This window comes from Oncorhynchus keta, chromosome 23 (assembly GCF_023373465.1).
Source record: "Oncorhynchus keta strain PuntledgeMale-10-30-2019 chromosome 23, Oket_V2, whole genome shotgun sequence".
In the NCBI taxonomy this organism is placed as follows: Eukaryota; Metazoa; Chordata; class Actinopteri; order Salmoniformes; family Salmonidae; genus Oncorhynchus; species Oncorhynchus keta.
In genome coordinates, this window is record NC_068443.1 from 16,506,849 (window position 1) to 16,531,531 (window position 24,683).

At 45.4% G+C, this 24,683-nt stretch overlaps 1 protein-coding gene across 11 annotated transcripts; it reads left to right on the top strand.

Annotated features, from left to right (window-relative positions):
- Positions 1-1,268: 1,268 nt before the first annotated feature.
- On the top strand, positions 1,269-24,338 carry acin1a (apoptotic chromatin condensation inducer 1a). 11 transcript variants are annotated; one of them, XM_052476625.1, is made up of 18 exons: positions 1,269-1,456; positions 2,379-2,444; positions 2,707-2,818; positions 3,001-3,062; positions 3,260-5,404; positions 5,453-6,982; positions 7,722-7,877; positions 7,984-8,066; positions 15,047-15,104; positions 20,585-20,630; positions 20,799-20,935; positions 21,083-21,220; positions 21,453-21,642; positions 21,779-22,194; positions 22,452-22,559; positions 22,640-22,928; positions 23,013-23,113; positions 23,278-24,338. In XM_052476625.1, the coding sequence occupies exons 1-18, from the start codon at positions 1,319-1,321 to the stop codon at positions 23,584-23,586; spliced, it is 6,084 nt and encodes a 2,027-aa protein (XP_052332585.1). In that variant the 5' UTR covers positions 1,269-1,318; the 3' UTR covers positions 23,587-24,338. The 11 variants fall into 11 exon arrangements, with proteins under 11 accessions (XP_052332585.1, XP_052332594.1, XP_052332588.1 ...); XM_052476634.1 differs by having other exon boundaries at positions 5,855-6,982; XM_052476628.1 differs by having other exon boundaries at positions 1,270-1,456; positions 3,260-6,812; positions 6,924-6,982.
- Positions 24,339-24,683: the final 345 nt, after the last annotated feature.

A 24,683-nucleotide genomic window follows, 5' to 3' on the forward strand; every position in this document is an offset into this window, starting at 1 on the left:
CTCTTTTAGTCATGCTGCAGCAATTATGGCCCTGTATTCTTCTTCTTTGGTATCTTGGCGTTCGCACATTTTGTTTGTGCATGCCGCCACCTACTGTGCGGTAGTGTGTGTGGTCAAACATGTTACATTTTGTGATACACACATATAAAAGCGAAACATTGCACCATCAAATAACACTACACATATACCACTATTTCATAAAAATAAAAACCTTCCAACTAAACCTACACTCAAAAACCCACTACCCCATTTCACTACTTGACCCTATCTGCTCCTGCACCATGCCAATGACCTGGGAGGACAGGACACCACCACTCAACACACCCTGTAAATCTTCTTAAGCCAAATCTCGTATACCCAAATACTTATCTGCAGCTGCCACCACAAAATCTATGTTCTGTTATTTACGTTATATTTCTGCGGTACAGTGGATAACCATTGCTATGAATGCTAAGAAGCAAACTTTACCGAGGCATATCACTCATTGGCCCATCCATCTGTACTGGCACAGATCTACTACTCACAAGGATCCTCTCACCCTTGACCCATCCTCCTCTACTTTCTTCTCTGCTTCTGCATATGACTCCTTTGCACTATTCTGACTCTGGTCACCTCAACCTGCCTCTATTGCACCGGACACTTCCGATCCCCAGCAACATGAGGATCCCTATAGGTGACACAATTTTATCCACCAAAACTACAACATACTCAGTCCCATGCTCCCCTGCACACTTCCCACATCTTGGAATCACCATCCTACACACTCCTGCAACATGACCATAAACACTGCAGTGGATTCGGCACAAAAGTTAACAGGATAACAGATATATATCCTAACATGACTTTGTCGGGTAAAAACTCAAACTCAGTGATCTCCATACAAAAAAATCCTTGCTTGGTGTGCGAAACAATGAAAAATTGGCACCTGCTGGAGGACAGATTTTGCGCTGAGTTGGGTCTCTCTCTTCCTCTTTCTCTCTGGTTTCTCTAGACACGGCGGCGGTCAGACCAAAAATAATTATGGGTCCCCTTCTCATTTGACATGACCCAAAGATGATTTGGACACGTGAAATGAGTACCCCCTGTCGGCACAAATAACTTAATGTAGGAAATGACCATTTCTAAATAATGTTTAGGTATGTTATTTCTGCAAATTAACAGTGAATAGCGTGTGTAGATAACAATCCACCATCCAATGTATGTATCCTATTTTAATAAAATCTAAGAATGTCATTCAGTTTACACTTCTTCCAGAAGTTGTCGACTCTGACGTTGGTTGAAGGAAGGCGTTGCTGACGCGAACGAGTGGAAAGGGAAAATGGCGGACCTCGAAGACGTTAAACTGGACGGGAGGCCGCTACAATCACTTCGCGTGGCGGATTTGAAAGCTGCTTTAGAGGAGCGCGGACTTCCTAAAAGCGGACAGAAAAATACTCTCGTTAAGAGACTCAAAGGGGTACGTTTCGTTAAGGATCAGAGACAATTTATAACCTGCAGTCGCTAAACCCTCGGTGTTGGCGGATGCTTGTCTTGCAGGCCGGAGTGCTTGCCTAGTTTGAGAATAAAAATGTGTGTGCTGTTTACTTTATGCGGTGTTGATGTTTTGTCGTCGCTGGAAGCTTTGTGCTATGTTGTAAAATTTTGATGGCTCGTTTGATGAATAACTTGTTAACCGAAGTTTAAATGGACGTGTGTTGTTAATATGAGACACGTCTGATGGCTAACTATTGCTGGTGATAACTAGTTTTATCGACCGCGGCAAAGTCTGCGCTTTGTTGATGTGCACGAGTTGGGGGGGTATACAACGTGGACGAGCCTGCAAAGTAATATTCTATTTACTGTACTTTAACCTAGTACGCTTTTGGGAAGCGTAGTAAACAAAATAATGAATAATAATAAGTACATGTTATTTGGTTTTGGGCCTCGGATCATCTACGAATTCTTGCTTGATTGTATAATTAGAAGATGTGATGTTAGCCATCCAACTGGATTGCAAGTAGCATGAGATACATCTAACAAACAAGTAGTTTTTAAATATATTATAAGGCCTACTAACTAGTTAAGTGTTGTATTATATTGGCCAATCTACGCTTCTTCTACGACTATGAGACGTTGATCTTGACTTTGATGTTTTGCTGAAGTGTTCCATGTCAGTTGAACCAGTATCTGGGCAGAGAAGGATGATATTCATCGTGTCCTCCTCGGCCCAGATACTGGTTCACACATGCCTGTTTCTGCCGTGTGTGTGCTTTCCTCTGAGCACATCGTGGAGCAAGCTCAACAACATGATTATCAGATGCAATACAACAATGACTAATTATTTAGGGAGTTAACGGTTGTTTACTGTTTGTCATAATCCCTTCTTATGTTTGTGACAGGCTCTCATGCTGGAGAACCTCCAGAGAACATCACACCATCACATAGGACTGCAGCCAAACTCCCAGGTGAGACCTATCAAGATGTTGCATAGCAAGGATCATGTTTTAGCACCATGAAGAATAACATTGGTTAGGTTTACCCATTAAATTGTTGGGAGTATGTATAGTGTGACTTTCTTCCTTATTTTTGTATGTTTTTTTTTTAGATTGAACCATAACAATTAAATAGTCTCCTTGTAGATATTTGGCAGTTTCTCTGATTACTTCTTCAAGAGGAGGGTTATCGGCAAGGATTTTATTAGTCTCTGTTTTGTCTTGTGTATTTCAGATTGGTGAAGAGATGAGCCAGAACAGCTTCATAAAGCAGTATTTGTCAAAACAGCAGGAGCTCTTGAGGCAGCGTCTGGAGAGAGAGGCCCGGGAAGCAGTTGAAGATGATGGTAAGTTGGCAGTGCCCCCCCTCACCTGTACATATTGGCTTTGGGTTTATGCTCGAGTAGTTTACATGACCGCTCCATGCCTTTACTGAGAGAGCTTTGTTTGTGTATCAAATCAGATCAGCTGACTCATTTCTTGCTGAGTGTACTTTCCCCTCTTACATATCACTACTATGTTTTTCCAGATACAGACAAAGAGGACCACACACAGGACAATCACAGCGCTGCCTGTGCTGCCCCAGACCAGGTTTTTTGCAGACTAATCACTGTATTCTTTCGGGTTTTTAAGTCTCTTGTTGTACAACTTGCATATATGAGAATCTTGCATGATTGACCCGATCTTATATGCAGTTTAATCAAGGCTTGAATAATTGCTTGCATGGGAGAAAGTCTGACATAGTCCTGCTACATACTCGATCTCAACTCTCTTTCTGACCTCATCAGGATGTCGCACCTGTGTTGGTTGACCAGCACAAACTTTTTGGCCTCTCCGAGGGAAAGGGACTAGCAGGCCCAGCAAGAGAGGGAGAGGGGCACATGTCCAGAGACGGCCATGTGTCTCCTCCACCTGCCCCTACCTCTGCTGTTGTTTCCTCTCTGGCTGTGCGTGTAGCTGTTGACGAGCAGAGACCAGAGAGAGTCCCAGCAGATAGTGATGATGACGGCGCTGATGAGGACTGGGATAGCGGTGCCAGGAGGAGGAATCTAGGAGAGCCACCAAGAGGCCAACTAGCAAGAGCAAGGTCTGGAGGATCCCGCCAACACCCACAGCACATTCCCCCCCTATTGTCTCCGCAGCTTCGACAGCCTACCCCTCCTCCCTCCCCTCCCCCAGAGTTATCATTCCCACTGCCTGATACCCCTAAACAAAGCCCCCCTAGTCCAGGTGAGCCCCCAGCTAGGCAGCGTACTTCCAGTACCTCCAGCTCTGGCTCCTCTAGCAGTGGCAGTTGTAGTAGCAGCCCAGATCCACAAAGCAACACAGAGCGCAAGCCTGGCCCACTGACCCTGCTGGCACGCAAAATGGCATCAGAGGGGGCTTTCTCTGGAGTTGGGTGGCATGGGCGTGGAGATGCAGAGAGGCAGGACAACAATGCTGCAACTGCAACAATGTCTTCTGGTAGAGGTCCTCAAGAGGGCACAGTGTCTGCCATCACCCACACAACCAATGCTGCAGCCAGTTTGCCCTTCCCCAGACTGGTTCCAGTAACAAACCAGGGAGCTCTTGGAGGCCATCTCCTCCACAGTGAAGTTCCTGTGAGTGTGCTTAGGCCCACTATTATGGAAGAGAGAGATGCTGCATGGCCGCAAGAAAACAACAAGGAAAAGGAGCTGCAGGCAGAGAGTGAAAGAGAAAAATCCCCTGAGCAAGAGCGACTTGGTGCCGTGGAGCAGGAAAGACTGGAGAGGCAGAGAATATTTGAGCAACAGCATGCTGTGGAGCAAGAAAGGGAAAGAGCTTTGGAGCGAGAGAGGAAGGAGATAGAGAAAGCTTTGGCGCGAGAGCGGAAGGAGAGGGGGAAGGCTTTGGCGCGAGAGAAAGCTTTCGAGCAAGAAAGGAAGGAGCGGGCTTTGGCGCAAGAGAGGGCGCAAGGTCTTGAACGAGAAGAGGAGGAAAGAGAGAAAGCTTTGGCAAAAGAGAGGGAAGAGCGAGAGAAAGCTATGCAATTAGAAACGCAGAGAGCCATGGAACGAGAGCGAGCTTTGGAGCAGGAGAAGGAGAAAGCTTTGGAGAGCGAGAGGAAGGAGAAGGCTTTGGAGAGAGAGGGGGAGGAGACTGCTTTGGAGAGAGAGAGGGAGGAGACGGCTTTGGAGAGAGAGAGGGTGGAGACGGCTTTGGAGAGAGAGAGGGTGGAGAAGGCTTTGGAGAGAGAGAGGGAGGTGGAGAAGGCTTTGGAGAGAGAGAGGGAGGTGGAGAAGGCTTTGGAGAGAGAGAGGGAGGTGGAGAAGGCTTTGGAGAGAGAGAGGGAGGTGGAGAAGGCTTTGGAGAGAGAGAGGGAGAAGGCTTTGGAGCTAGAGCGTATGGAGAGGGTAAAGGTTTTGGAGCTAGAGCGGCAGAAAGCTTTGGAACGGGAGATGAAGGAGAAAGAGAGGGGGGAGAAGGTGAGGGCTTTGGAGCAAGAAAGAATTGAAAGGGAGAAAGCCCTTGAGAAAGAAAGAGAGGAGAGGGAGAGGGCCTTAGAACAGGAGAAGGTGCTACAGAGAGAAAAAGAGAAGGCTTTGGAACAGGAGAAGGCCTTGCAGAGAGAGAAAGAGGAGAGGGAGAGAGCTTTGGAACAGGAGAAGGCCTTGCAGAGAGAGAAAGAGGAGAGGGAGAGAGCTTTGGAACAGGAGAAGGCCTTGCAGAGAGAGAAAGAGGAGAGGGAGAGAGCTTTGGAACAGGAGGCCTTGCACAGAGAGAAAGAGGAGAAGGAGAGAGCTTTGGAACAGGAGAAGGCCTTGCACAGAGAGAAAGAGGAGAAGGAGAGAGCTTTGGAACAGGAGAAGGCCTTGCACAGAGAGAAAGAGGAGAAGGAGAGAGTTTTGGAACAGGAGAAGGCCTTGCACAGAGAGAAAGAGGAGAAGGAGAGAGCTTTGGAACAGGAGAAGGCCTTGCACAGAGAGAAAGAGAAGGAGAGCGCTTTGGAACAGGAGAAGGCCTTGCACAGAGAGAAAGAGGAGAAGGAGAGAGCTTTGGAACAGGAGAAGGCCTTGCACAGAGAGAAAGAGGAGAAGGAGAGAGCTTTGAAACAGGAGAAGGCCTTGCACAGAGAGAAAGAGGAGAGGGAGAGCGCTTTGGAACAGGAGAAGGCCTTGCACAGAGAGAAAGAGGAGAGGGAGAGCGCTTTGGAACAGGAGAAGGCCTTGCAGAGAGAGGAGAGGGAGAGAGCTTTGGAACAGGAGAAGGCCTTGCACAGAGAGAAAGAGGAAAAGGAGAGAGCTTTGGAACAGGAGAAGGCCTTGCACAGAGAGAAAGAGGAAAAGGAGAGAGCTTTGGAACAGGAGAAGGCCTTGCACAGAGAGAAAGAGGAGAAGGAGAGAGTTTTGGAACAGGAGAAGGCCTTGCACAGAGAGAAAGAGGAGAAGGAGAGAGCTTTGGAACAGGAGAAGGCCTTGCACAGAGAGAAAGAGAAGGAGAGCGCTTTGGAACAGGAGAAGGCCTTGCACAGAGAGAAAGAGAAGGAGAGAGCTTTGGAACAGGAGAAGGCCTTGCACAGAGAGAAAGAGGAAAAGGAGAGAGTTTTGGAACAGGAGAAGGCCTTGCACAGAGAGAAAGAGGAAAAGGAGAGAGCTTTGGAACAGGAGAAGGCCTTGCACAGAGAGAAAGAGGAGAGGGAAAGTCATCTTCCTCCATGGAAGCGTAGGTGTGAGTTTGGTCTTACCCCCCTGCCTACTCCTCCCCTCTCCACAGGAGCAGGTAAGATGGCGGCAACAGAGGAGGGTGGGGAGCCCAAAGTGCCATCCCTACCCCAAAAAGCATTAAGAGACAACCGGCCAGCTGAATCTGGTACGCCCCTGTCACAATCTCTAGCAACGTCTCTGTCACCCCAGTCCTCCTTCAAGAAGTTCCGTTTCTTGAGAGACCCCATAGTTCTATCCCAGTCTTCTGCATCCGGGGTCATCAAGAGGCCCCGTACATTCTCTGAAAGCCCCCATCCTCAGTCCTTAGCTCTCCAGTCCCCCAGCAAACCTGGGGAAGCAGAGCAGGAAGGTACTCAGCAGGGGGCCCAGCCTTCTGCTTGGCAAGCAGCACCAAAGAAGCCTGCAAGTCAGGGGGTCCCTGTTTCTGGAGCAGACCCGTTGGGGACGACAGGGCCAGAGAGGGAGACCCCAGTGATTGTCACACTGGGCAAGAGTCCTGAAGAAGAAAAGGGTAAGAGCCTGGTCTCAGAGGAGCATGTCCAAGCACATAGAGAGGAGACAGACAAACAGGCGGTGGGAGAGATGGCCAGAGAAGCAAACACCCCCTCAGGTCCAGCGGGAGCTGTGCTACCTCCCTCACCCCAACCAGTGGAAGGCAAGTTAGAAAAAGGAAGGGAGAGAAGTCAAAAGAAAGAAGAAAAGCTGGGAAGACTGGCTTCCTCGTCGAATGACTCCTCAGATTCTGACTCTGGGTCGTCGTCCTTAGGTTCGTCTGGTTCATCATCATCCCAGGGCAAAACACACACCACTCCCAGTGGTAGAAGGGTGAGTGGTCTATTTGTGTTCTTTCTCTCTCTCTCAATCAATGAAATGATGATCCAACAGCAATATGAGAATAGTAATGTTCATTAACCATGTAGGCTAGTACTTGGATTTTCTTTAGGTTGTTTTTTTTTCTTCATTTTGTCAGGGTCTAGATTTTACAAGACCACCCAAGCAGTGACAATCAATGGTCATTGGCGATTAGAAGCTGTTATTTCATTCATGTTCAAAGTAACCTTGTCGAAATGATCAAATCCAGATGTTTGATGTTTCAGGAATGCTTCTGATTTATGAATAACATGTTTCGCTCTAGTAGTAACAGATGGAGGCAAGGGGGTTTTCTGTGTGCGTGTGTATGTATATAAGTACATGGTATAGGTCTAGGTGTGCTCTTGCTGGACTCTTTAAGCCTACATGATGTACTTGTAAATCACACAATAAACATGAAACAACTTGCAGCAAAACAATGATGAAATATTAAAAGATGATCAAGTCCATTGTCATGTACTGTTTTTTGTCTTTGCATTGCATACTCAATAGCACAAAATTGGGGAGAAAAAGGGGTTTAAAAAAAAGACAAGCCGAGATGTAATGATGGCATAACACAAACACCAACATCATTCTTATTTTAACCATAAGTTGCCTAAATGACAGATGTATACTTCCAACTGTGACTCAGCTGCTAATGTCTTGATATTCTGCACAATATACAATTAATTTACTTGTTCTCCTTCTCCCTTAGCCTGAGAAACCTCAGACAAACACCATATCCCAGGATACGGAAACGGTTAGTCAACCTGAGGATCCAACTGAGGCCCCAAAAGCCCCACAGCATAAAAAGCGAGTATCTGGGGAGGAGGAAGAGGACATAAACATTGATGGAGCCAGACACAGGAAGGTCAGCAGAGATTCGAACTGTAGTCTCTTTATTCTCTACAAATCTCCTAAATATCTTTTATTTTATGGTTCTTCTCCTCTGACACCACCCTCTTCATGACCATCAGAAACCATTCCTTGGAATACATGCAGGAGAAGACAATGGGCAGAAGGACAGCAAGGGAGAGGAGGTGAAGACAGACACTACAAGGTGAGTTTATAGAATTGGTGCAAAAGACACAGTAGCAGCCAAAAGTTTGGACACACCTACTCATACAGTTATATATATATATATAACTGCTCAAAAAAATTAGGGGAACACTTAAACAACACAATGTAACTCCAAGTCAATTACACTTCTGTGAAATCAAACTGTCCACTTAGGAAGCAACACTGATTGACAATAAATTTCACATGCTGTTGTGCAAATGGAATAGAAAACAGGTAGATATTATTTGTAAGTCGCTCTGGATAAGAGCATCTGCTAAATTACTTAAATGTAATGTAAATGTATAGGCAATTAGCAAGACATCCCCAATAAAGGAGTGGTTCTGCAGGTGATAACCACAAACCACTTCTCAGTTCCTATGCTTCCTGGCTGATGTTTTGGTCACTTTTGAATGCTGGCGGTGCTTTCACTCTAGTGGTAGCATGAGATGGAGACGACAACCCACACAAGTGGCTCAGGTAGTGCAGGTCATCCAGGATGGGACATCAATGCGAGCTGTGGCAAGAAGGTTTGCTGTGTCTGTCAGCGTAGTGTCCAGAGCATGGAGGCGCTACCAGGAGACAGGCCAGTACATCAGGAGACGTGGTGGAGGCCGTGGGAGGGCAACAACCCAGCAGCAGGACCTCTGCCTTTGTGCAAGGAGGAGCAGGAGGAGCACTGCCAGAGCCCTGCAAAATTACCTCCAGCAGGGCACAAACAGACTCCATGAGGGTGGTATGAGGGCCCGACGTCCACAGGTGGGGGTTGTGCTTACAGCCCAACACCGTGCAGGACGTTTGGCATTTGCCAGAATACACCAAGATTGGCAAATTCGCCACTGGTGCCCTGTGCTCTTCACAGATGAAAGCAGGTTCACACTGAGCACATGTGACAGACGTGACAGTCTGGAGATGCCGTGGAGAACGTTCTGCTGCCTGCAACATCCTCCAGCATGACCGGTTTGGCGGTGGGTCAGTCATGGTGTGGGGTGGCATTTCTTTGGGGGGCCGCACAGCCTTCCATGTACTCGCCAGAGGTAGCCTGACTGCCTTTAGGTACCGAGATGAGATCCTCAGACCCCTTGTGAGACCATATGCTGGTGCGGTTGGCCCTGGGTTCCTCCTAATGCAAATCAATGCTAGACCTCATGTGGCTGGAGTGTGTCAGCAGTTCCTGCAAGAGGAAGGCATTGATGCTATGGACTGGCCCGCCCGTTCCCCAGACCTGAATCCAATTGAGCACATCTGGGACATCATGTCTCGCTCCATCCACCAACGCCACGTTGCACCACAGACTGTCCAGGAGTTGGCGGATGCTTTAGTCCAGGTTTGGGAGAAGATCCCTCAGGAGACCATCCGCCACCTCATCAGGAGCATGCCTAGGCGTTGTAGGGAGGTCATACAGGCACGTGGAGGCCACACACACTACTGAGCCTCATTTAGATTTTTTTTAAGGACATTACATCAAAGTTGGATCAGCCTGTAGTGTGGTTTTCCACTGTAATTTTGAGTGTGACTCCAAATCCAGACCTCCATGGGTTGATAAATTTGATTTCCATTGACCATTTTTGTGTGATTTTTGTTGTCAGCACATTAAATTGTGTAAAGAAAAAAGTATTTAATAAGAATATTTAATTCATTCAGATCTAGGATGTGTTATTTTAGTGTTCCCTTTATTTTTTCTGAGCAGTGTATTTAGTGAAGACATCAAAACTATGAAATAACACATATGGGTTAGGGTTAGTAGTATCATGTAGTAACCAAAAAAGTGATAAACAAATGTAATTTAGATTTGAGATTCTTCAAAGTAGCCATCCCTTGCCTTGAGTGATGCATCAATATTATATTTTTGGCCGATACCGACGTGATATTTTCCTTGCCAAAAAAAGCTGATCCTGATATTGGCCATTTTTGCGGCCTTTTAAGCGTTTTAGTACAGTTTTAAATAGTTAACACACACAAATGGACACATCGGTCTAAGGCACTGCATCTCAGTGCAAGAGGCATCACTACAGTCCCTGATTCGAATCCAGGCTGTATCACATCTGGATGTGATTGGGAGTCCCATAGGGTGGCGCACAATTGGCCCAGCATCGTCCGGGTTTGGCCGGGGTAGGCCGTCGTTGTAAATAAGAGTTTGTTCTTAACTGACTTCCCTAGTTAAATAAAGGTTACACACACACACCACACTGACCAAAAAGTTATTGTTTCCATTTACATATGTCCCCATTATCAGTAAAACATAATCAAAACCTATTTATTTCACTTACTTGCTGTTTCGTTGTTCAGTCGTTTCATTCTCATCCAGGATTTCTATGGGACGCCGTTTGGGTCTTTGCGTGTCAAAAAAGACACGCATCAAATAACACTATTTGACCAATCAGGACCTGAATATGATTGCACTTCACAAAATTATTTAACGCGTTCATACATTTGTTTTAGGTAGTTATTACACATTGATTACACTAGCACTAGAATTTCATAAGTCACCACGATTCATCGATATGTATGCTATGATGCTGTTAAAGTTGTCTTGCGCACCTACAGTGCTGGTCAATAAAAGCTAGCTAGCTCATGGATGCAAACAATGTTCCCCCAAAACATAGCAAAACAACATCTGTTTCAGTGGTTATAGTTCGCTAGCTAACTATATTGCTAGGTGTCATCTAAAATAACCCTAATTTAGAAGACCGTTATATTATTTGATTTATGGTGGTCAGATCCATCTGTGAAGCTTGTCACAATAAGGATTAGCCACAGTAGTGGACTTTGCAGTTCGACTTCAAAATAAAAGTATAGCATAATTCTATTTGCTTCACTGTCAATGACATGCTTTTATTTTGAAGGCAAACCGCAAATTCCACTATTGTGCCTAATCCTTATTGTAGCTAGCTCTACAACACAACCTGTTCTGGTCAAGCCTCACTAGCCAGATGAAGCTAGCTGGCTGCTTATAATGTTAGCTTTGGGCAACGGGGTTAAGTTGCAGGCTAGCTATTTATTTTCATGAACTGAAGTTCAATTTCAATAGGCAATCAACAAGTGGCAACCTAGCTAATACTAATACTTACTCACAAGGATTCCTAGGTCTGTTCAACGACCAATCTCATTACATTGATTGCTTAGATCACGTTGATTGGGATATGTTCCGCATTGCGTCAAACAACAACATTGACGAATACGCTGATTCGGTGAGCGAGTTTATTAGCAAGTGCATCGGCGACGTCGTACCCACAGCAACTATTAAAACATCCCCAAACCAGAAACCGTGGATTGATGGCGGCATTCGCGCGAAACTGAAAGTGCGAACCACTGCTTTTAACCAGGGCAAGGTGACCAGAAACATGACCGAAATATAAACCGTGTAGGTATTCCCTCCGCAAGGCAATCAAACAAGCTAAGAGTCAGTATAGAGACAAAGTAGAGTTGCAAATCAACTGCTCAGACACGAGGTATGTGGCAGGGTCTACAGTCAATCACGGATTGCAAAAAAAAAAAACAGCTGCGTTGTGGACCAGGATGTCTTGCTCCCAGACAGACTAAACAACTTCTTTGCTCGCTTTGAGGACAAAACAGTTCCACTGACACGGCCCGCTACCAAACCCTGTGGACTCTCCTTCACTGCAGCCGACTTGAGTAAAACATTTAAACGTGTTAAACCTCGCAAGGCTGCAAGCCCAGACGGCATCCTCAGCCGTGTCCTCAGAGCATGCGCAGACCAGCTGGCTGGTGTGTTTACGGACATATTCAATCAATCCTTATCCCAGTCTGCTGTTCCCACATGCTTCAAGAGGGCCACCATTGTTCCTGTTCCCAAGAAAGCTAAGGTAACTGAGCTAAACGACTACCGCCCCGTAGCACTCACTTCCGTCATCATGAAGTGCTTTGAGAGACTAGTCAAGGACCATATCACCTCCACCCTACCTGACACTCTAGACCTACTCCAATTTGCTTGCCGCCAAAATAGGTCCACAGACGACGCAATCTCAACCACACTGCACACTGCCCTAACCCATCTGGACAAGAGGAATACCTATGTGAGAATGCTGTTCATTGACTAAAAACACTCAACGTCAACATAACAAAGGAGATGATCGTGGACTTCAGGAAACAGCAGAGGGAACACACCCCCTATCCACATCGATGGGACAGTAGTGGGGAGGGTAGTAAGTTTTAAGTTCCTCGGCGTACACATCACGGACAAACTGAATTGGTCCACCCACACAGACAGCGTGGTGAAGGCGCAGCAGCGCCTCTTCAACCTCAGAAGGCTGAATAAATGTTGCTTTTCACCAAAAGCACTCACAAACTTTTACAGATGCAGAATCGAGAGCTTTCTGTCGGGCTGTATCACCGCCTGGTACGGCAACTGCTCCACCCACAACCGTAAGGCTCTCCAGAGGGTAGTGAGGTCTGCACAACGCATCACCGGGGGGGCAAACTATCTCCCCTCCAGAACACCTACCCCACCCGATGTAACAGGAAGGCCATAAAGATCATGAAGGACAACAACCACCCGAGCCACTGCCTGTTCACCCCGCTATCATCCAGAAGGCGAGGTCAGTACAGGTGCATCAGAGCAGGGACCCGAGAGACTGAAAAACAGCTTCTATCTCAAGGCCATCAGACTGTTAAACAGCCACCACTAACATTGAGTGGCTGCTGCCAACATACTGACTCAACTCCAGCCACTTTAATAATGGAAAAATGTATCACTAGCCACTTTAAGCAATGCCACTTAATATAATGTTTAATATAATATATCTATATAATTTAATATAATGTTTACATCTACTGCATCTTGCCATCTGTCTGTAATACATGTATCACTAGTGTTGGTGTTTCATACTGGAGAGGGAATGCAAAACAACGACGCTGGACAGAGTGGAATCAGGTGTATCAAAAAGGCAGTTTATTGGTCAAAGGTATCTTGTCCTGCCGTTTATCGTGCACGGACCTAAGGAATGTGACCCCTGTGAGGAGTCAGAATAATTAGGCTGCTCAGCCAGAGTTTACAGCAAAATGTATACACAGAATAATGTAGGTGGAGTCTCGTCGTGTTGGTCTTCTGACTGGTCCTGAAGAGTTGGAGGCGGGCCTTGCTCATCGTCCGTGACTGGTGTTTGCTTTTTTTGTACAGCTTTTTTTTTGACACGCAAAGACCCAAATGGCGTTCCATAGTACAGTGCCTTGCGAAAGTATTCGGCCCCCTTGAACTTTGCGACCTTTTGCCACATTTCAGGCTTCAAACATAAAGATATAAAACTGTATTTTTTTGTGAAGAATCAACAACAAGTGGGACACAATCATGAAGTGGAACGACATTTATTGGATATTTCAACCTTTTTTAACAAATCAACAACTGAACAATTGGGCGTGCAAAATTATTCAGCACCCTTAAAATTAAGTTAATACTTTGTAGCGCCACCTTTTGCTGCGATTACAGCTGTACATCGCTTGGGGTATGTCTCTATCAGTTTTGCACATCGAGAGACTGATTTTTTTCCCCCCCATTCCTCCTTGCAAAACAGCTCGAGCTCAGTGAGGTTGGATGGAGAGCATTTGTGAACAGCAGTTTTCAGTTCTTTCCACATATTCTCGATGATTATCTTAATAAAAAATATATAGCTAACTTTTGTGTGCAGTCTATTCAGAATACTGATTATTACGTTTGCTATTCCAAACACTTCACTCCATAAAGCCAATCTGAAAAATACCAGAGAATACAAGTGTCAACCTCGCAAGTTTTACCGTCTCTATTTGTAGACCAAACGGCAGGAAAATAACAATACCGTTAATTAAAACATGCGGTGCTTGACCCCTTATTATTAAATGTGTTGTCAACGGAATAATCGCAGTTTAATACAATTCCTTTCAGGCGTTTAATGCGACTGCCTAGAAACCGGTGTGACTGAGAAAATGAGGGTCCTTTTTTCCTGTCTCCTTTTTCATTCAATTCAATATGGCTGTGCTGCGTGTATGGTTTGGTTGTAACCGATGACAACGCATTGCATCGGCCAGCAGCCTAATTCATTGCAAAGCGTGTCTCCTTGTATGGTTTAATCGGGCTGAGATATTTGGCTCTCTACCAGGTTTAGTAAAAATGCTGTCCGGGGGGATTAAAAGCCGTTAAGCATAAGGTAGGAAGAGAAGAGATTGTTCGTCGTGGTGCTTGGATTTTTAAAGCAACACCCAGTTTGCAGTGTTGCATTGTAGCGACATTGTTTCTCGTCCAGCTCTTTTAGAACCCATTGCAATTTTGTTGCAATACATTTTGCGCTGTCAGATTCTTAATGCGAAGCACAAGAGTCCTCCTGTTGAATGATGGTGTGTGGGTGGGTGGACGGGAGTTCAGTCACCGCTCTCATTGTACTGTGCCGCTCCTTGACGGAATTAATGAATGAACCAAGTGAAAAGGGATTGCGCTTGAATAGAATATTCCAACGGGCCTTGCTTTTCAAAGTGACTGCAGACTCTGCATGAATTGGAAAGAGAATGCGCGAATGGCAATCATAAGCATACACATTTTTATCTATTGTCTATTTTGTTAGTAGACCTCATTTCATACATCAAGTTCATTTTTTTACGGAAGCATGATTACATTCTAATAGAGCAAGTTCTAGGTTTTGATTTAGCGCAAAACAAACGCCTAATATGTTATCAATGAGGCTTGTTCTCTTATGGAAGTAAATGCTAAAAAAGCAAATGTGCAGATGAGGGATTCCCGCCTTATTTGGTGATATGGAGTAGTTGCACCAGATATTGCAGCTCTTCTTGTCTCTGCTACAGCAATGGAGCACCCTGTTAGGCAGGTCATTATTTTTTGGACAGGACACTACCATATTGCTTGTACATCCTATCCCCATATTGCATTTGATGTTTTACCCTCTAATGAATACCTTTTTTGCCATGAACTAGAACCCCCCATCCTCTTGTCTCATTAACCTTTCATATTGTCATAACTCATTTTCATTCTCTCCATAGGGAGGTGAATGAGGCTGCCATGGCTGAGCCTAAGAAGGCTCCTGAGAGCAGTGAGGAGGTAAGGCCACTGAGGAACACTGGGATTTCATGACTCTGAAAAGAGGGCTCGTACTGTCGCTGGCCAACGACTCCAGTTGTCAGACATCAAAATGAACCATATCAGTGAGGAATTGGAGATCTTAGTTGGTCATAGTTTTAGGTGGTACTATTGAGCGTACCTCTCTTTTTCTTTTTGCTTAAATCCCCCTGTCATATACTGCTCAAAAAAATAAAGGGAACACTAAAATAACACATCCTAGATCTGAATGAATGAATGAAATATTCTTATTAAATACTTTTTTCTTTACATAGTTGAATGTGCTGACAACAAAATCACACAAATGATCAATGGAAATCAAATTTATCAACCCATGGAGGTCTGGATTTGGAGTCACACTCCAAATTAAAGTGGAAAACCACACTACAGGCTGATCCAACTTTGATGTAATGTCCTTAAAACAAGTCCAAATGAGGCTCGGTAGTGTGTGTGGCCTCCACGTGCCTGTATGACCTCCCTACAACGCTTGGGCATGCTCCTGATGAGGTGGCGGATGCTATCCTGAGGGATCTCCTCCCAGACCTGGACTAAAGCATCCGCAAACTCCTGGACAGTCTGTGGTGTTAGTGGATGGAGCGAGACATAATGTCCCATATGTGTTCAATTGGATTCAGGTCTGGGGAACGGGCGGGCCAGTCCATAGCATCAATGCCTTCCTCTTGCAGGAACTGCTGACACACTCCAGCCACATGAGGTCAAGCATTTTCTTGCATTAGGAGGAACCCAGGTCCAACCACACCAGCATATGGTCTCACAAGGGGTCTGAGGATCTCATCTCGATACCTAATGGCAGTCAGGCTACCTCTGGCGAGCACATGGAGGTATGCGGCCCCCCAAAGAAATGCCACCCCACACCATGACTGACCCACCGCCAAACCGGTCATGCTGGAGGATGTTGCAGGCAGCAGAACATTCTCCACGGCGTCTCCAGACTCTGTCACGTCTGTCACATGTGCTCAGTGTGAACCTGCTTTCATCTGTGAAGAGCACAGGGCGCCAGTGGTGAATTTGCCAATCTTGGTGTTCTCTGGCAAATGCCAAACGTCCTGCACAGTGTTGGGCTGTAAGCACAACCCCCACCTGTGGACGTCGGGCCCTCATACTACCCTCATGGAGTCTGTTTCTGACCGTTTGAGCAGACACATGCACATTTGTGGCCTGCTGGAGGTCATTTTGCAGGGCTCTGGCAGTGCTCATCCTTGCACAAAGGCGGCGGTAGCGGTCCTGCTGCTGGGTTGTTGCCCTCCTACGGCCTCCTCCACGTCTCCTGATGTACTGGCCTGTCTCCTGGTAGCGCCTCCATGCTCTGGACACTACGCTGACAGATACAGCAAACCTTCTTGCCACAGCTCGCATTGATGTGCCATCCTGGATGAGCTGCACTACCTGAGCCACTTGTGTGGGTTGTAGACTCCGTCTCATGCTACCACTAGAGTGAAAGCACCGCCAGCATTCAAAAGTGACCAAAACATCAACCAGGAAGCATAGGAACTGAGATGTTGTCTGTGGTCACCACCTGCAGAACCACTCCTTTATTGGGGGTTCCTTGCTAATTGCCTATAATTTCCACATGTTGTCTATTCCATTTGCACAACAGCATGTGAAATTGGACAAGTGGACAGTTTGATTTCACAGAAGTGTGATTGACTTGGAGTTACATTGTGTTGTTTAAGTGTTCCCTTTATTTTTTTGAGCACTTTATTTATTTGTGTGTATACATACACACACATTCATATATATATATATATATATATACACACATTTTTCATGACCTAAAAGCACTTAATTGCCTACAATGGGACAGGGGGATTTAAGCAAAAAGAAAATGAGACATTGTTATATATACACATACATACATACATACGCACACACGTGTACAGTGGGGCAAAAAGGTTTAGTCAGCCACCAATTGTGCAAGTTCTTCCACTTAAAAAGATGAGAGGCCTGTAATTTTCATCATAGGTACACTTCAACTATGACAGACAATGAGAAAAAAAAAATCCAAAATCACATTGTAGGATTTTTAATGAATTTATTTGCAAATTATGGTGGAAAATAAGTATTTGGTCAATAACAAAAGTTATCTCAATACTTTGTTATATTCCCTTTGTTGGCAATGACAGAGGTCAAATGTTTTCTGTAAGTCTTCACAAGGTTTTCAAGCACTGTTGCTGGTATTTTGGCCCATTTTTCCATGCAGATCTCTAGAGCAGTGATGTTTTGGGGCTATTGCTGGGCAACATGGACTTTCAACTCCCTCCAAAGATTTTCTATGGGGTTGAGATCTGGAGACTGGCTAGGCCACTCCAGGACCTTGAAATGCTTCTTACGAAGCCACTCCTTCGTTGCCCCGGCGGTGTGTTTGGGATCATTGTCATGCTGAAAGACCCAGCCACGTTTCATCTTCAATGCCCTTGCTGATGGAAGAAAGTTTTCACTCAAAATCTCACGATACATGGCCCCATTCATTCTTTCCTTTACACGGATCAGTCGTCCTGGTCCCTTTGCAGATAAACAGACCCAAAGCATAATGTTTCCACCCTCATGCTTCACAGTAGGTGTGGTGTTCTTTGGATGCAACTCAGCATTCTTTGTCCTCCAAACACGACGAGTTGAGTTTTTACCAAAAAGTTATATTTTGGTTTCCTCTGACCATATGACATTCTCCCAATCTTCTTCTGGATCATCCAAATGCTCTCTAGCAAACTTCAGACTGGCCTGGACATGTACTGGCTTAAGCAGGGGGACACGTCTGGCACTGCAGGATTTGAGTCCCTGGCGGCGTAGTGTGTTACTGACGGTAGGCTTTGTTACTTTGGTCCCAGTTCTCTGCAGGTCATTCACTTGGTCCCCCCCGTGTGGTTCTGGGATTTTTGCTCACTGTTCTTGTGATCATTTTGACCCCACGGGGTGAGATCTTGCGTGGAGCACCAGATCGAGGGAGATTATCAGTGGTCTTGTATGTCTTCCATTTCCTAATAATTGCTCCCACAGTTGATTTCTTCAAACCAAGCTGCTTACCTATTGCAGATTCAGTCTTCCCAGCCTGGTGCAGGTCTACAATTTTGTTTCTGGTGTCCTTTGACAGCTATTTGGTCTTGGCCATAGTGGAGTTTGGAGTGTGACTGTTTGAGGTTGTGGACAGGTGTCTTTTATACTGATAACAAGTTCAAACAGGTGCCATTAATACAGGTAACGAGTGGAGGACAGAGGAGCCTCTTAAAGAAGGTACAAGTCTGTGAGAGCCAGAAATCTTGCTTGTTTATAGGTGACCAAATACCTATTTTTCACCATAATTTGCAAATAAATTCATTAAAAATCCTACAATGTGATTTTCTGGATTTTTTTTTCTCATTTTGTCTGTCATAGTTGAAGTGTACCTATGATGAAAGTTACAGGCCTCATCTTTTTAAGTCGGAGAACTTGTACAATTGGTGGCTGACTAAATACTTTTTTGCCCCACTATGTATGTATGTATGTATGTATGTATGTATGTATGTATGTATGTATGTATGTATGTATGTATGTATGTATGTATGTATGTATGTATGTATGTATGTATGTATGTATGTATGTATGTATGTATGTATGTATGTATGTATGTATGTATGTATGTATGTATGTATGTATGTATGTATGTATGTATGTATGTATGTATGTATGTATGTATGTATGTATGTATGTCTAAATGAAAGTTAAGTTAAAAACCCCATTGATTGCTTTGTTATAAAGGTGCTCATGCCTCTTCCATTGCCCATAATGGTACCTGCATACTACTTCTGCCAGTACTGCTGCACCTGTTCCAATGTCCCCAAGAGCCCTGGGTATACCACTGATAGGCCCCCGAGTCTGCACTGCAGTGGGACAGCTGTGGCAACAAAAGCCACGTTGCCCCGGAGATGGCACTTGAATGGACTAATGGGCTGAGGGTTTGGGATGACTGATCTCGTCTGTCTGTCACCAACACCTGGCTCAACTGGTTCATACACACCTGCATGGCCACATACAATCTCACCACACAGAGGGGTCAGAGTGGAGATGAAGAGGCAGACACTCAATAGACTGTTTCAAACCCTTCAACGACAGGCCTGTAGATGTCTTCCCATGGGGTCACTTCAGTACATTTGTCTTCTCACCATCTACACCCGAATGTGCTGCTTAATGGACAGTTTAACTGGTCGATATTTGTTCTGGACTAAGTGGGTTCTCTGAGAAAGGACATGTTGGGATTTTGTTCTCCAACTGTTCAGAATGGGATCCAAATTAATCTCTCACGAGGACAACTTGGGGCCTCTCTTCATGGCTGTTTTTCAAAGACATGATCTTGGACATTTGTTAACTTTCTCAATGGTCTTTAGCATTTCTTTGGACTCACAACCAAATGTCTAGTTGTTGGTAGAAAAAGGGACTTGCCAATTTGATCCCTTTTTCTTCTGCTACCTGTCACTCAACACTGTCTCCTGATGCCCCGGAGGAAGAGGGTGTCTGCTTACGCCCCTTCTAGTGTTTGGAGTGACTCTTGTTAATTATTGATTATCCTTGTCTCATCTCCATTGAACCTCAGTTGGACAGTCACAACAGAAAGGCATGACAAAGATCTGAAAGGACTGATATCTGACTTCTTAAGCCACTCAAGCCCCGCCACCACTGAACTACAGAGCCCATCCTGCCTGCCAACCAGCTGTCAGATTTCCACCCAAACTTGACAACCTCCTTTGATTGGACCCTTGTTGCCTAGATACAGTACATGCAGTCAAGATTGGGCCATATCCATCCCAGTAAGCATCAGGTGTCAGTGGTACCAGGGAATAAGTAGTCATTTTCTCAATGTTATTATTTACCAAAAACCTATATTTAGAAAATGCGTAGTTTGTTGACTCCCTCCTCTTACCCTAAAATGGGGGAATTGATTCTGACATAATTGTCAAATCCAAATTAATTTACATATTTATTGCTATTGCAGTTTGGAATGAAAAATATTTATAAACCACCCAATATTTCATGGTCTTGTTTTATGACTCAGTAATCCTGGCAGCCTCTTGGTTTACCAGCTACACCATTCAGATGTTCTATTGCAATGAAATTAATTTAAACTGCAGTATTGTCATCAGGCTACTATGTCTTTCTGTGTGTGTGAGACTTCGGCTCCCCTAACACCATTCTACACCAATCATAAACACATTTGGGGCTTCAGTCATTATATATATATATATATATATATATATATAGCGCTTCTATATGACTCTGGTGCTATTCATAGTCTGGCTATGTTGAGGTGGAAAGTGACCTGCAGTCCGCTCTAGTTTCTCTTCCCTTGTTCACCCACCCACCCACTTTCTCTTGTCCTGTCTTCCCTTCAATCTGTCCATGCACCTCTTCATCTCTACCTCTCACCTTTTCCCCTCTCTACTTTGGGGTGTGTTTATTTCTTTTTGTTTCAGTGTGTGACACCAAAAGCATTCACAGCCCGTAGGATCTCCCTTAACAGTGAGTATACCTCCCTCTAAACGCCCATGCCTGTTTTGTTTTTTCAGCCCAGTAGGTAGTCTTGGTTTTTTGTTTATTTTGCATATGTGTGAGTGAGCACCAGTTATAGATGTGTGTGTGCTTGCGATTGTGCGTTTGGCCATGGTTGAATTCCCCTATGTCTTCCAGGCAGCAAGGCCTCTCCAGGTGCTGTCACTGCAGAGGGCGAAACAGAGTCTGGGGCTGGGAGGAAGAGGCGATGGGGATCCAGCACTGCAGTCACAACCAAGAAATCATCCATGAGCATCACCACAGACTCTCTGAAGGTATAGCATCAGTACACTGCAAAAAAATACTCTTGTTCATATTCATTATCTAAAACACCTCAGAATGAATACTATCAAACTTTTTACTATCTGAGTCTTGATGCTTCTTTCTCCCACCCCTAATCTGTTGATTCTGTTTTCCCCCAGTTTCTGATCCCAGACATCAGACTGTGTCCAGGCCAGGAGATGGTGGTGGATCTGCACCCAGAGGAGGATCACCTCTCTGGGGTGGAGGGCAGGGAGCGGGGTGAGCAGGACCTCAAGATCAGACGCACAGTCACACAGGTCAGAGTTCAACTTTAACTTCACCTGGTCTGTGGACTGTACATTTTATCTAGTTTCAAGTAGTAGGAGTGTATTACTGGAAATTGGTTTTCCTGCACTCATTAATAAAGGTGCATTCAGTAGGATTTACTATAACGGCTAACATCCTTAATTAACCCAAAGCTATTAGCATTTGTGAATGTCATATTAAAACGTGTGTGTGCCACCTCTTTTCCACCCACCTGTAATGTAGGTGGTCCTGTCAGTGACCCAGGAGAATGGACAGAAGGAGTCCAAGAGGAGTGAACACGAGGAGGAAGACCGAGAGGATGGAAGGGAGGTTAAAGAAGACAGAGAGGAGAAGATGGATGGCTCATTCCAGAGAGACTCCATGGAGACACAATGCACCTCTCCCCCCAGCCATGACATGGAGATGAAAACAGGTGATAGATTGATCCAAAATTGAAGATAAACTTAATTTTCTTATCACATCAAAACCTCTAACCCTGGGCTAGATTCTACCCTTTGATATGTTGAGTGAGGTCAGGTTGATGTATCTCTATCTTTTCCTCTCCTCAGTGACCCCCAGTGACACAATGATCCGTCGCTCCATCACCATAGATGACCCTGTCCGCATGGCCAAGCAGCCCTCTCCTCCACGAGGCAAAGTGTCCATCACCATAGATGACCCTGTCCGCATGGCCAAGCAGCCCTCTCCTCCACGAGGCAAAGTGTCCATCACCATAGATGACCCTGTCCGCATGGCCAAGCAGCCCTCTCCTCCACGAGGCAAAGTGTCCATCACCATAGATGACCCTGTCCGCATGGCCAAGCAGCCCTCTCCTCCACGAGGCAAAGTGTCCAACATCGTCCACGTGTCCAACCTGGTTCGTCCGTTCACCCTGAGCCAGCTGAAGGAGCTGCTCGGTAGAACCGGCACCGTGCACGAGGACTGTTTCTGGATCGACAAGATCAAATCTCACTGCTACGTCACAGTACGTCTCTGTCTGTTAGCTATCATCCTGAATCCAGGGCTGTGTCTCAACCGATATCCTATTCTCCATATAGTTAACTTATTTTTATCATCCGTCGGAGGCTGTGGTCAAAGCTAGTGCATTTGACTATAGGGGGGACGAGGGTGTCATTTCTGGGGCAGCCCAGAACATCACCTACATCTCCCTATTCTGTCTTATCTAAGGCAAGCCTCACTGTTCCTCATGGATGTCCTGTCTTGCTCTCCTTTTTCTTCCAGTACTCCAGTGCAGAGGAGTCAATTGCCACTCGTGCAGCCCTGCATGGGGTGAAATGGCCTCAAAGCAACCCCAAGTTCCTCAGTTTGGACTTCATTCAGCAGGAGGAGGTATGACTATCTGCGTTCTCGTGATTTTGTGATGGATATCGTTCCCATATCGTTATGGTAACGCTCCCCTTCCTCTGTAGCTGGATTTCCACAGAGGCCTGCCTCCCCCTGAGAGGGCTGGGGAGGGTGAGCGGGGGGCTGCGGCGGTGCCTGGTCGGGGGGCAGCCCTGCCCCCTCTCCTGCCCGAACGGGAACAGTGGGCGGAGCGAGAGCGTGAGATGGAGCACAGGGAGAGGACCCGGGCTGAGAGGGAGTGGGACAGGGACAAGGTCCGGGACATTGGTCCAGGAAAACCTGGAGAGGAAGCGGTCCCCAGACGATCCCGCTCCAGAGAGAGGAAACGCAAGGAGCGGAAGATGGACAAGAAAGGTGACGAGTTGGTGATGGAAAGATGGGTGTTTCGATCTGTGCCTTGTTGTGTCAACTGTATGTTTACTCTTTGTGTTTCTTCAGAGAAAGCTGCAGATGAACCTCCTGTCAAACTGCTGGATGAACTGTTCAAGAAAACCAAAGCAGCCCCTTGTATATACTGGCTCCCCCTCACAGAAGAGCAGGTCAGTTATACACACAACTCAACTATCTGAACAAGATTATAGATTCATTTGTTATTGATAATAGGGTCTACATGTCCTTCCTTACATTTGTTGAAAGTATTGATTTCAATTGTTCACAGTACACATCTCTGACGTTCTCCCATGTTCTGTCTCTTTGTGGCCAGTTTTCACAGAAGGAGACAGCTCATCAAGAGCGGATGAAGGAGCGAGAGAAGAGGAGGAAGGAGCAGCAAGAGGAGGTGGAGAAGAAAAGGGAGGAAGATCGCAGAGAAAGGATGAAAGCCGCGAGTGCTGCATCTGGAGAAAGAGGCGAGGGGGAGCTGTACAGAGAGCGAGAGAGAGACTGGGGCAGAGATGGAGAAAGTGACAAACACAGAGAATACTGCTACCGCAGACCTGGGTGTAGCAGTGCAGGGGGGGCCAGATGCTCCCGCAGCCGCAGTGACACCCCACCTCGTGACAGACGACGCTAGAGGGAATTTGTATGGCTGGAACTGTCTTAAAATAACCCCCCCCCCCATTCCCCATCACTACATTTACTTTGTTACAATATAAGACCCTACAGTAGACCAACAGATGTAGTCACTATCTGTCACGTTTTTTAAACATACACCGACACAGATAGGGACCATGGTTTAGCTGTGTTTTCCCCCAGGCTGCTATCTGTCTTGCTCCATTATGAAAGTTTAGATTTTATTTCATTTTGCCTGACTGTTTTCTTTTTTTGTTTTCTTATGTTCTTGTGAGATTGACAGTAAGGCAACCAACCCCCCCCATACGTAAGTGCTTTACGTAGAGTTCTATGCATACACACACTGGTTTTTGGCCTTCACCAGTTGTGTGTGTGTGTTCCACGACTGGTTTCTGTGGGGTGCTTCATCATTGCTGCATGTTGTCCCAGTCCACTGTGCTCAGCCTTGTGTCCTAGGGAGGACTGACGTGTTTGTGCAGTGTTCTGTTCCCTCTGTCTTTGTTTAGTTTGAGGGATGAGACTATTATCTGCAAGATAGTAGAAATGACACGCTCCTCTGATCTGTGTTTTCATCTTCTAAATGCTTCTTTCTGCTCATCCAATAGTTCTCCCTGTACGGTCAACGCAAGCTGGAGAAGGGGTGCATATTAAAACTCAACACAAATGGTTTTAATAGTTTTTTAAATCATTATTAAAGCTTTTCTTTTTTGTTTACTCCTGTGAATGTACAAATAAAAAAAAGTTTGAAAAAGCTTTTGCGCTTGTTTTCTGCAAGAGCGAACTTCTGTCAGTTGGAGATGCCCATAATTATTCAGATCATTGTAGCAAAACAAAGAGCTAAATGGATACATTTTTTTAACTCTTTCAAACTTTTCATGTTCCGGGTAACTTCTTCATTTATTTATCCTCTATTACTATGAAGCTGAAAATGGCATATACCTTAAAACCAATGCCGGTCAAAAAACAAAGTTGCAGTAATATTGGAGATCCACAAGGTGTCAGTGATGGACAACAGGCATTTGTAGGAAAGGCCATGAAGTAGATGATAAGTAATTAATAGGAAAGACGAATGGGAAGGTTTTCGGGCATACGATTTGG